Genomic DNA, 12564 nt, shown 5'->3' with positions numbered 1-12564 from the left:
GAGACACCTCCATAACATGGTTTTTGAATGCATCAACAGCATCTTTCGCCGACGAAAATCGTTGTCCATGCAATTTATTCTTGACATTTGGGAACAAGAAGAAGTCATTGGGTGCCAAATCAGGACTGTACGGTGGATGACCCATCAATTCGATTTTTTGACTGTTCATAAAGTCGGTTGTTAGACGAGATGTGTGACAGCTGGCATTGTCTTGATGAAGAATGATCCGACGGCGTTTGTTTGTTTTCCGTATTTGACCGAAGACCTCTGGCAAACAAATTGTTGTGTACCATTCAGAGTTGACCGTTCTACGTTCCTCTAAAGGCACAGTTGCCACATGACCAGTTTTCCCGAAAAAACAGGCAACCATTTGTTTCGATGTGCTTTGAGTGCGAACAACTTTTGTTGGATTGGGTTCATCTTGAAACACCCATACAGTCGACTGCTGTTTACGTTCCGGCTCATATGCATATATCCATGATTTGTCACCTGTTACAATCTTATATACGTCTTTTGAAGCACCACGATTGTATTTATTGAGCATTTGTTTGCACCAATTGACGCGAGCGTCTTTTTGAGTTTTTGTCAAATTGTGTGAATTCCAACGAGAACATACCTTTCTCACAGCAAAATGATCATGTAATATTTTATATATGCTGGTGGAATTAATGTCTATGGTTGCCTCAATCTAACAGTATGTCACATGACGACCTTGCAGTATTAGGTTTTGCACAGCATCAATGTTTTCTTGAACAACAACTGATGTTGGACGATCTTCGCGAATCTCGTTGATGAGCGAATGGCGGCCACGATTAAATTCGTTATACCAGCGTTTCACAGTGGCAAAGGATGGGGCTTCATCGCCAAATGTGGAAGTAAGTTGATCGATGCACTCTTGTCTTGATAATCCACGTCAAAAATCGTAAAAAATCATCGCACGAAAATGTTCATGAGTTAATTCCATTTTATTGTTGTCGCGCAATCTCCAAGGCACCATAAACAACACAAATGAAGCTATTGACAAAACATTTGAAGTACATTATGGTCAATAATGCCAGACGATTCCGTGCAAACGTCAAATCGCGCCTAACTTCAATCAGTGTTGCCAAGGCTCAAAATATAAATAGTGACCCTCGTAATGTACTGTATCAAATACCTGCTTTACTTATAAAACTTGAGTGTAGAACAATCATCTTCAACCCTGCAAACACCCAAAAGAAATGCAAAATAATGTAATAATGCTTATGTCTAAAAGCAACAGCAGGAGCTTGATACCGTCAAAATCAAGGAAATGCATTTATTAAATACATCATATCATTATAATTCATTAAACTAATTCAATATGTGTATAACTTTGTAGATAATGTGTGATTTATGATCACCAAATTTGGCTTAATTCATTAATAACCTCCACACACAAATATGTTAAATTAAATTTACATGTACATACATTGGCCATGACCATAACACAACATTTAAAAATTCATTACTTTTGCACAAAGTATATTCGCTGTTATATACATATAACATGTATATGTACAATTTTAACATATAGATAAGTACTTTTATACTTCATTTTCAATTATATTTCAGGCCTTTCTATACAATTTCCTATGCTAAACTGATTACGCTCTGCCGATTCCTAGCACAAGAAGCATGAATCCATTGAATAAAGTTCAGCCATGAAGAAATGTGGAATTTCGGGAAAAGATTTTTAGATTCCTTTAACAAAAACTTCACTCTAAGTTTTTATTGTATCGATATTTTGACTATCTCCGCTTACTAAAAGCAGTCAAGGATACTTATCTTAGGCCCGCTTTAGACTAAAGCATTTTCCTTAGCATTTTTCTTAATAGTATTTTCACCATGACCATAATGCTACCGTGTAAAGTGAAAAATCTTATGGCTTCATGGCATTTCTCAAGGATGGGATCGATCCTTATTTCCGTAGCATATTTCGTAGCATAACCAATCAGAAGCGACCTCTAGGTCACAAGTGCAGATGTAATGGCAGTCACGTGAGATGTAAACAATGTATTACTTCACATTTTTAAAACATGGTAACTATTCAACCGAGGGGAATAAGGTTTTCTATTATATGGTTTTAGATACAAATCAATGGTGCTGCATTTAATTTTTTATTCTTGTTCCATTGCACAATAATTAATTTGAATTGAAATATAAGAAAAGAATAAAAGGTAGTAAAACAATCTAGTTTTGCATATTTTCTGACATCAGTGTAACAATTTCTCTCTAGACAGCAAAATGTCTTGCCGTATGCTGTGCAGTGTTGATTCGAAATGTGAGTCATAAAGACATGTTCAAAATATGAGTCCTTATTTTGTTTCTATGTAATAGTTAAAGTATTAAACATAGTCATACTATGTCAGGCTTATATTTATATATTTTGTTGCTTTATTACGTCACGAATTATGTTAGCAGTACTGTATTGATAAATTCAATACAGAGATTTAGTGAAAGATATTCGGAACAATATTTGTTTCTATCTTCTTGGGTTATTCAAACTATTTTTGTTCCATAGTGAATCACATTAATGACACTGATGGACAGCAGCAGCGATTAGGGAAGGCATGGGAGAAGAGCTGCCTCACTTTTTGCCACTTTTGCCCCCCTACTATGCTAAAACTTGTGTACCAAGGGAAAGTAACAGTCCTTGTTACCCAGTTTTTGCACCTTACACCCCAGTTTTTGCACCTTACACCCCAGTTTTGGAACATAATTGACACCACTGCTGATAGAATATGACCAGTAATACATGAGTATTTGTCAAAATCATGTTGTCAATCATGGGAATTTGTCATGGCACATACGGTACTTATTCCCAAATTACTTACTACCACAAATTTATGTAACACACACAAAACTTTGTGTGGAGTGGATCAAATGCACACAGCAAGTTGCACAATTGGAATCAGAAAACCAGGGGGTCAGGGAAGAGAAAAGGTATATTCCAATACTGTACAAGATGACTGACATTACCATAAAAAGTACATTACTTTTAGCATATCATTGGGTTGTACATCGGACAATCTTTGGTTTCACAGAGATCTTTCTCAGGGGCAGCTGATGAAGTATATTGCCTCGAAATATCTTCCAGGTTCTACCTGCTTGTTACATATGCCTACAAATGTCACTCACACAATAAGAAACGAGAAAGCTGAATGTCTCGTTGTGACCAAGCAACCTGAATGAGTTGTGCAGTTTGCCAAAACAAGATTTAAAAGTTGTCTAAATAGGAGAGTCCTTACTTATAGTATAAGTGTTACGTGGATTTCCACAGAACCCAAAATAAATTGTCGGTTTCATTGTAACAGTAACATATTTTCACTAAGAATGAACTCACTCACAAAGAACACCCATGCCCAGAGGTTGTTTCAAACTCAGGACCCCTGATATGCTAACCACTACACCATGGAGGACAACAAGAATGATAATACTATTACAGTTAGTATTAGAAATGTTGTAACATAATATAAATTTAATAGCATTGCAAAAAGGATTGTAAGTACATTCCAAAGTGAAATAGCATAAATTCCCTATTTAATAATAATTCCATATTTTAACCCAGATAACCCTAAAAGAGGACTCTAAATAAAAACAAACTTTTATTTGCATAAAATGCTTCATTGCCAACTGAAATATGTGGAAAAAAATAATTATACACTTTCGTTCATATTTGGTCAATTATTTGGCCCGTCCTATATATAGGACGCCAGGAATGAGAATGATACAAATGTCTTGGTAAATTGCATATGTTTTACACAGTATGGAAATCCACGAAACATTTTATGTGCAATCCAGCGTCACACTTTACACACCTTGTTGTTGCTTTTGCATGGCACTGTCGGCATCTTGTCTGTTTCTCTTGTGGTATTACCAAGTGATCAATTCTATCGTATCGCACGTCGTCGTTGCGAGATGCATTTGGGCATCCTTTGGAATTTGGTTTTGAGATTCTGGCATTGCTTGCAAGCAAGGATGCTGCAATTCGACGACGAAAACAAAGCAGATCCAGTTCACCTTTGCGAGATTTGTGTATTTGCCATGCATTATTTACTGCTAAGTCAATGCAGTGAGCAACAAGAGGAAAGTACCATTTTTTCCCCCTTATGTTGACTCGGTAGAGGCTTATGTTTTGATCACAACGATCTACACCACCCATATTAGAATTGTACATGTGAACCAAATGTGGTTGCTGCACCTGTATGTTCTTTTTCTCCTTCAAGGAGTACCTTTTTGCTGAATGAATAGGAAATACTCCATGTCCATTTGAAGCTAAACACACTACACTGTTATCGTGCCATTTAGCCACAACAATGGATTTGTCACCTGTCACTCTATAGTCAAAGAAACCCCTGTCTTTTTTCTTCATTTCTCGTGTTTCAATGAGAGGACACTTACAAATTCGGTTTTCTCGCACAGTTCCAGTTCCTCTCACATTTTTTTCTGACAACTTCTGAAGTAAGTGAATGGACGTAAAAAAGTTATCAAAATACAAACGGAAAGGAGAATCAGGACTAATACTTAGCAATATATCTGAATATTGAAGTACAACTGATGTTCCCAAACCAAGTTCCTTGTACAGTGGATTGAGTATCGTCCTAGCACCTTGATAAGGCTCAACCCAAGTGACATATCCCAGTCGCGTAGCACCAGTCCAAAGTTTATAACCGAAGCGGATCGGTTTTCCACGAATGAATTGTTTACAGCCATGACGCCCATAATAAGGGACCATTGCTTCGTCTATACTATGATTTTCTTCCAGTGGAGCCAACTCTTGGAACTTCCTGTTCAGAATATCAAACAAAGGACGAACCTTAGCAAATTTGTCTGCAGGGTCAAGTTCATTATTATCAACTATGTGAAGATTTGACATGATAAAATCAAATCTGTCTCTAGTTAGGGCTTTGCACACTATGTCATAATGAGCATCAGAACTCCTTTCCCAGTACATTTTTCGTCGAGGAACTTGTACGTATCCACTAAGGAGAAGAATTCCAAAAAAACATTTCATTTCGTTTGAAGTGATATCTGCTGGACTGTTCTTTGCAGTTGCATACATGTTGCTGTAGGAAACGAACATGTCTATCACTTGTTGATCAAATATTGAGAAAAACAACTCCAGAGGGCTCTCTTGATTTTCAACCAAACACTGCACTGGCCAAACAGGTGTATTTGTAACTAAATCACATTTTTTCCACGAATAGATCTTTCGTGTTTTCACGGGAGGAGGGGAGGGCAATTCACTCGCATCTCTTCCCACAGTTTCTGTGGCAGGTTTAACATCTGTTGCGAAATCTTGAAATACCTGTAAATGTTGATCACCAGTCTCTTCAATTTGAATTTCGGCGGCTGCTCGCAGTTGGCTACCAGGAAGATGATTTATTGAAACATTATCTTCTTCTCCTGAATCTTCATCCGTGATGTTACCACAGGAGTTGACTGGTGGTTGAAGACAAATGGTAGCACCGTTGGCCGGTATGTCGTCATCATCCTCTTCAATCATACTCATAATGGTATGAAGAGTAAGCCCTCTGAAACAAAAAAAAAAGTGATATTCAGCCAAAAGCATAAAACGGATTATATATAAAACAAACAAATTTGTAACAGTTCTGTTCCAAGAATGACTTACTGGCTTGCAAAAACATAAACACAGGTTATTACTAACCCCCCTGCTTCCCTCCCACACACACACAGACATACAGTCACTTTTATAGTACATAAGTACACAGGCTCTTAGATCTGATAGTCATGAATTCAAAAAGACTAAGTGATTCTTTGCAATTGATAAAGGACAGCCAAGTTCCTGGCGTCCTTCATGTAGGACACCTAGCTTTCAGCAGTTGGCAAGCCTGTTTGACAGTTGTTCTCAAAACAACGAAAACTTTATAGACATCTTGGATATATACTAAAACAAATAATCAGCCCACCAATTCAAAAGCACTGTAAATAATGTGTGTTTGACTTACCTGTCATATTTGAAGCGGTAATTGTCCATTTTCTGTCTGATTACTCAACTTTATTCTTGCATAACACAACACGAATGGCAGTGAAACAACGAACATTAGCTCGATTTGATAGGACAAACCTTCTACAAAGTAGAGATGTAGGCACCATCTGTTGGTAGTTTCTTGAACTACGTCCATAATTTTTTGAGTAGGTGTTCTACATGTAGGACGATAGGGGTATCTGGGTTAATTTCATTAATATAACTATGACTAAAAACATTTGCAAAAGAGTTACAATTGTTTACCATGTCATTTTTTTTATTTTTAAAAAAGCAATAATATATATTAAACATCAGCTTGTTGGTTTTGTGCTATATATTTGCCCCAAGGTTATGACGTGTATGGTCATAATGTGTGAATTGTGTGTCAATTTGGGTAAGTCATTATAAAATTCGATTAAATGTGCAACTTCCTACAAAGTTATTGGAACCTGTGGTTTTTGAAAGAAATCAATTGTTGAATGCGGGAAGCTCAATTCATGCAGAAAAGCGGGCGCCACTCGGTACATGGAAGTAAAAAAAAACATGGTTGCGGAAGTTTAGCGGAGCAAGAAAAAGGATGAAGTGGTATGTCTCTCGGGCACATACAAGTTCATAGCTGCTCTAATATGGACAACAGTTACTGGTGAATGGATTCTGGTATAATTTCCATTGGAGGAGCTACGGCAGAGAGAGGAAAAAAGTGAAGTTTCCCAGTCCATAATGTCCTTGAGTTGACCCCTAACCTGAGACTGTAAGTACAAAGCTTTGTTCTCTTTTAGTGCTCTCGAGACATTTTTGTAACGAAACCTCAGTAGTACTACTGTATTCCGTACATCATTCTTAGCTAGCTTTGAGTGTGCCGTGTCAAGCGAGAAAAAGGTCATGTTTGATCTATTCAGACCTCGAGCATGGAACAAAGAAAAGCACGACGCCATATTGAAAAAAAGTTGTAAATATACTGAAATCTTGCAGGTATCAAGCTCAAACCGCTACATCGAATTTCATAAATAGTAAAAAGATTGTACGATCAGTACGAATAAGTGGCTAATGAGTTATATGGTTATTTCAGTAGGTGTCATGTGACTAAAATAGAAAATAAAAGAAAAATACTTATTACAAATCATGCCTGAACGGTATTTGAACTTTTCTACCTGGGACATGGTAATCCAATGTAAACAAGTTAGTTGAATCTTTTCTCAGGGAAATTTGTTATATTTGAAATCTCTCCAATTATTTTTAGTGTGTGCATATGATACGCGTGAAATGTGGAGGTAAAGGAATGTAAATACATAACTGCTGTAATTAGTTTTCTGGGCATATCTGTTATTAAAACAAATCTCTTTGAAAGGTCCTCCCAGAAAAAGGACTTTATTCAAGTGTTATTCTTGAAACATTGAGCTTGTCTTGCTCATGACAAAAGGATAAATATTGTCTAGTAAATTTCTGTTTGTTAATTGATATTTTACTTTTGAAAACAGAACTAACATAAAGTGAGGTTAATTGTACGATTAAGTTATTCTTATTCCTGCTGTTTTGAATAAATTCTCATCTTAAAAAATTATCATAGAGTTCCAATTTCACCTGAAATAAAGGCCTCTATTGTCATAGATTATTGTGTAACCTATGTACTAATGTGAAGTTCTCTTTCAGCAGGGGGGAACTCATGTTTGAGTCAGCGGTCAATTGTTGATTGTTTATGTTAAGGTACATTCACTTTGATCTGGGTATATTTAATGAAGGATACGGGGGTAGACATGGAAAAGTGACCTTTCATGGTGTTGTCACACTGAATGACATGCAAAGTGATTGTGTACCAAATTAAGTATCCGGTTTGAGTTTGTGTCAACCAGTATTTAATATATCTTTCAGTGCTTCACACCTTGGTCAGCTGTTCTGTGTGAGGGACGTTCTACAAGTTAGCATTCAATATAAAGTCAATAATTGGTCATCTTTAATATTTGGAATTTTGATTCACAAATCGACGATCATTTGTCTACGTCAAGTTAATTGAAAATAACAGGGTGAATAAATTTGGAAACGTGAAGTCACTCATGGGGTTTGTTCGAAAAGTAAGGGAACGTCGGCAACACAATTTTCTAGTTGCACTCTTTATCTTTTGGTAGTGTGTTAAAGAACCTGATTGAAAGGATTTTATTTCAGTTATCACACCAGTGAGCCTCCAATCCAGCTTCTAGCACTGTAGGTGAGACACACGAAGACAGGGAAAAAGGGGTTTGGCAATAGAGTTGGTTGTCTTTGTGAAGCGGGTGGTTAGCAAGAAGAATACACCGTCAGCTTAACGTCTCAGGGTTATTACCCAAGCCTATATCTAGCCAATGAGAATTGAGAAAAATCCAAAAATTTCATAATCTTATCAGGGACCCTAAAGGATGGTATACTTAACAAATAATCAAAATATGCCACAAAAAAAAGATAAGGGCATATATGGGTTAAATACCGTACGTGCTTTATGTCGTTTACTGTACAGGTATTAGTTGCTTCAATTATAAACGTGAACTCACCATAGATGGTGTAACTTGACGTGCCTTTCATGCTGCATATATATATATACATTGTAATCGCGAAAGCTTAACAAAATTTTACATGAAATGCTGCTTCCATGTAAAGTACTACCTACTATAAGATTTTTGGAAACATGTATGTAGCATTTATGCTAGATAAAATGCTAAAGGAAATGCTTTCGTCTAAAGTAGGTCTTAGTTTCCTGAGAATTCAAACTGTTTAAGAAAATTTGGCAATTTGGCTGCAATATTCAAAGTGAAAATCTGTTGATATATTCATATAATATTGTGCAATTTTTTAGCACAAATACACTTTCGATACTAATTACACATTTTCAACTACTGTGCAGCACCTAATGTCACTTAAAACAACATAGATATTTTTTTGTAAGGGCCTGTACAGCTTGGCTGAAAGAGCCAAAGTTATCCTCACGAAGTTCATAGCCACCAGCAAGCTATGCCAGCTAAGGCATTCCTTACTTGCGAGGCAGCGGCTGTTAATTCTGGATGGAAAAGTCTGGAAATTCCACAAGGAAAGCGGAAGGAGAGGGTCATCGACGAGTCATGGCAGACAGAGGTGCAAGTAGATTGATTGATTGATTGATTTAGTTTATTTTACTTCGCGTTTTGTGCCTCTTGGCTAATTTGCGAAGATGGGGATGAGTGATGAAATTGATGAATGGACATTCACAAACAACCAAGCCTGACCGGGATTCGAACCCGGGACCCTTGGCGTCACAGCAAGGTGTGCTAACCACTCGGCCACAGGGTCGGGCTGGGGTGCAAGTAGAGAATCTGGCAGTCAGTTGGTAGTTAGTCTTTCTCATATGTTGAATGTGGTCAGGTGTGGAACATTGAGCGGTATGAGTTTAGCTTTGGTGTAGGTAAACCCTTGCATAGCCAGACATCGCCTATCTTCGGAGGGTTTGCTCCATTAGTAACGATACTAACTTGTGAATAAACGGTCTCTGTGTTAAGGAGAATATTGTGAGTCATTTAGTCATTTAGATCCCCTTACATCCCCTAAGTTTAACAGTATGCTAATAAGGTAAAGGCAAAACCTTAACATTTTAGTCATCATGCGAAATCACAACTTAACTTTTTCAGCCATTACCCAAAAACCTACCCATCAGTGTTTCCAAATCCATTATTTTTACACAAGTGTCACAAATATAAACTTTAATAATTTTGGCATGTAAGTAATAATATGTTTTTACAATATTTTGTTATGGTTTTTGCTGTCAAGTACATCTTATACAATAAATTGATATTTTAGCACTTAAACTAACATTTTTCCTTATTTTAGCGTCGAGTAACATGGGTACCTGGGGGAAACCCTGGGGGGTAAAGGTGGTCAGGGGCGTGATGCTGATCACATCACCCCCACTCACGACCGGATCAAGAAAGTGTGGGGCGTTACCCCCACACCCCCTATACGCCTTCATGGCGTGGTGCTAAGCACAGGGGAACACTTTACCCTTTTTTTTTTTTACATCATAAAAATGTTTGATAAAAATTTTTTAGCCTCCCAGCGGGAAAAAAAAAATATAGCTGTATGTTATATATTTTTCTCACAAAGACATTTAGCTACAAAGTACAACCTATTTCATGTATAGGATTATTACAACAAACTTTCTGATAATTACATTTATTACTAAATTATGTTCAAAACAAGTTTACTTTGATTATATATGATTCCAAATTAGCATGCACTAACCAAATTATCTTGCAAAATTGGATAAATCTAACATTATTGATGTATCTATGCCTAATGCATTGCAATCGTAAGTACCTCAATTACTTCTGTATAACTAACATAAGCAACAACTATTTTACGATTTAGTTTTAGTTTTCATATACATTGAATTAATGCATCAATCTTCATGTACGACATAAAACAACAAAAATACCCATGAATACAAATCAAAATTTAGGTTTTATTTCATAAAAATAAGTGAATTATTTTCCTGTAGTTTACGGTTATTACAAGCATAAGTAAAACAGTTTTTCATTGTGACGTTTCAGAACACACACTCCCTTCATCAGATATTTATTTTCATTTTGACTAGAGATACAGTTATAACAATGGTTAGCATTTTTTTAAACAAAAAGAATCCATTATAAAATTAATGTTGTCAATGTTATATTGTTGTAATATAGCAACTTAAACTGTGAAAAGAAGCAGTCTGTTTTATTTTTATTTCAGATAAAAGAATTTTGATCACATTATTTTTTATTTAAAATTATGAATCCTAAATATCATCAGGTAATTCAAAGTTATCATTGTTTTCACAGTCTCTTGATGTTTTCTGGAATAAATTAAATAATGAAAATGGTAACATAGATCCAGTATGGAGGTTTCTTTTTCACAAATGGAGTAAGCCACCATCTTTAAAATTTAATGTAACCCTCCTGATCCCCACAGCCGCAGGTGAGTTCACCCTTCACCCCAAGGGCACCTGCCACTCATCCAACCTGATTTACACTCATATCTGCCAAATCTGCGGCAAATCTTCCTTCGGCCATACCTACATCCCCTTGAACCTAAGGATCAATAATCACTGTTCCTCCACCCAAAACTCAGATTTCACAGTTGCCATCCATACCAACAGCCATAACACCACCTTTAACAACTGTTTCCGTGTGGCCATCATCCATCTTCACCCCCCCCCCCCTCTGACACGTCTTTCCGCAGGCAATGGGAAAGGGCCTATATATCAGGCATGCACACCACTATACCCCCCCGGATTTAACCTAGCCAACCAATAAACCTTTCCCCTACTCTCCGAAACTACCCACCCACCATGCAGTAAACACTGGTGAAAGTACATTTGTTTATCTATCAACTATTTCTGGCAACACTGACTGTACAGACGCTACCATCAGTAGTCTGTGCCTCTACACCTTCATAACCTTTCTTTCTGATATTTCTTTCTTCTCCATTGATAATGCGAGACATGTCGCGAAATATCAAACTATTTATTTTCGTGTGGTAAGTGTTTACTGTCTCCTTCATTTGTGTTTTCTCCACCCTTCTGACACATTTTCTCATCCTATTCCTGTGTATATATATATTAGCTTTACAGTGCATAAAGTGAATTTAAAACATTAACTAAAAATAAAATAAAAATTCCAAGGAAGGGGACATGGCACATGCCCACTCCCCCATTGCCTCACCTTCCACACATCCATGAAAACAGTTAAAATTTTATGCTCTAAAAATTTGATTCAATAATATTTTGAAGCTAGATTCTTAGATTTTTGAGTTAATTTGAAAAATAGAAAATCAGGTATCCATTTTAAAAAAAAATTCAAAAATAAGTTATCACATTTTCATAAGGAATGAAAAAGCCATAAATTTTATTTCTGGTTGTTAGGTCATATATATATATATATATAAAAGTTACACAGATGGCTTATTGATATTTGATGGCAAAATCTATCAGCAAAGTAATGGTCTATCAATGGAAAACCCAGTATCCAGAATCATCTCCAGCATTTTCCTTCATTACATAGAATCTAAAATTGTTAATCAAATAAGTGCAGATATCATACTCTACATCAGGTATGTAGATGATGTGCTAATTATTGCTAAAAATGAGAACACCATCATGGACACATTTAAATTTTTAAATGAATCAAATCGTCGCATAAAATTCATTTGTGAACGCATGAATAACAATGTAATTTCTTTCCTTGATCTGAAAATTAAGACAACTGACACAACAATTCAAACATCAGTCCACGGGGAAAAAAAATAGCAGGAAAAAAGTACATCCATGCCAATTCAGAACATTCTCGTATAACGATGGATAATATATTTTTAAATTTTTTCCTGAGAGCACAAAGACTATGTTCTAATAATAAGGATATCAAAAATGAAGAAAGGCTTTTAATATAGCAAAAGAAAATGGCTTTCACACTAACAGAATAAACCAAATTAAGAAACAAGTCACAAGAAAACTAAAGGAAAAGAGAAATACAGACAAAGATGAAAAATCTGTTGAAAAGAAATTTGTGTGCATTCCAGTC

The 12564-nt window shown here is 36.2% G+C and overlaps 1 protein-coding gene across 1 annotated transcript in view; it reads right to left on the bottom strand.

Moving 5' to 3' along the window:
• Nucleotides 1–12564, bottom strand: part of LOC145990381 (uncharacterized) — a 141560-nt gene that overhangs the window by 27904 nt on the left and 101092 nt on the right. Inside the window, exon 15 of the mRNA XM_083126077.1 lies at nucleotides 4042–5555. Within this exon, the coding sequence (XP_082982203.1) occupies nucleotides 4042–5555 (1514 nt within the window). The remainder of the gene's footprint in view (nucleotides 1–4041; nucleotides 5556–12564) is intronic.

Source organism: Lepisma saccharinum, chromosome 7, assembly GCF_977018435.1.
Source record: "Lepisma saccharinum chromosome 7, izLepSacc3.1, whole genome shotgun sequence".
NCBI classification, from domain to species: domain Eukaryota; kingdom Metazoa; phylum Arthropoda; class Insecta; order Zygentoma; family Lepismatidae; genus Lepisma; species Lepisma saccharinum.
The sequence above is the reverse complement of the archived record's forward strand: the minus strand, read 5'-3'. Positions and strand labels throughout refer to the sequence as shown.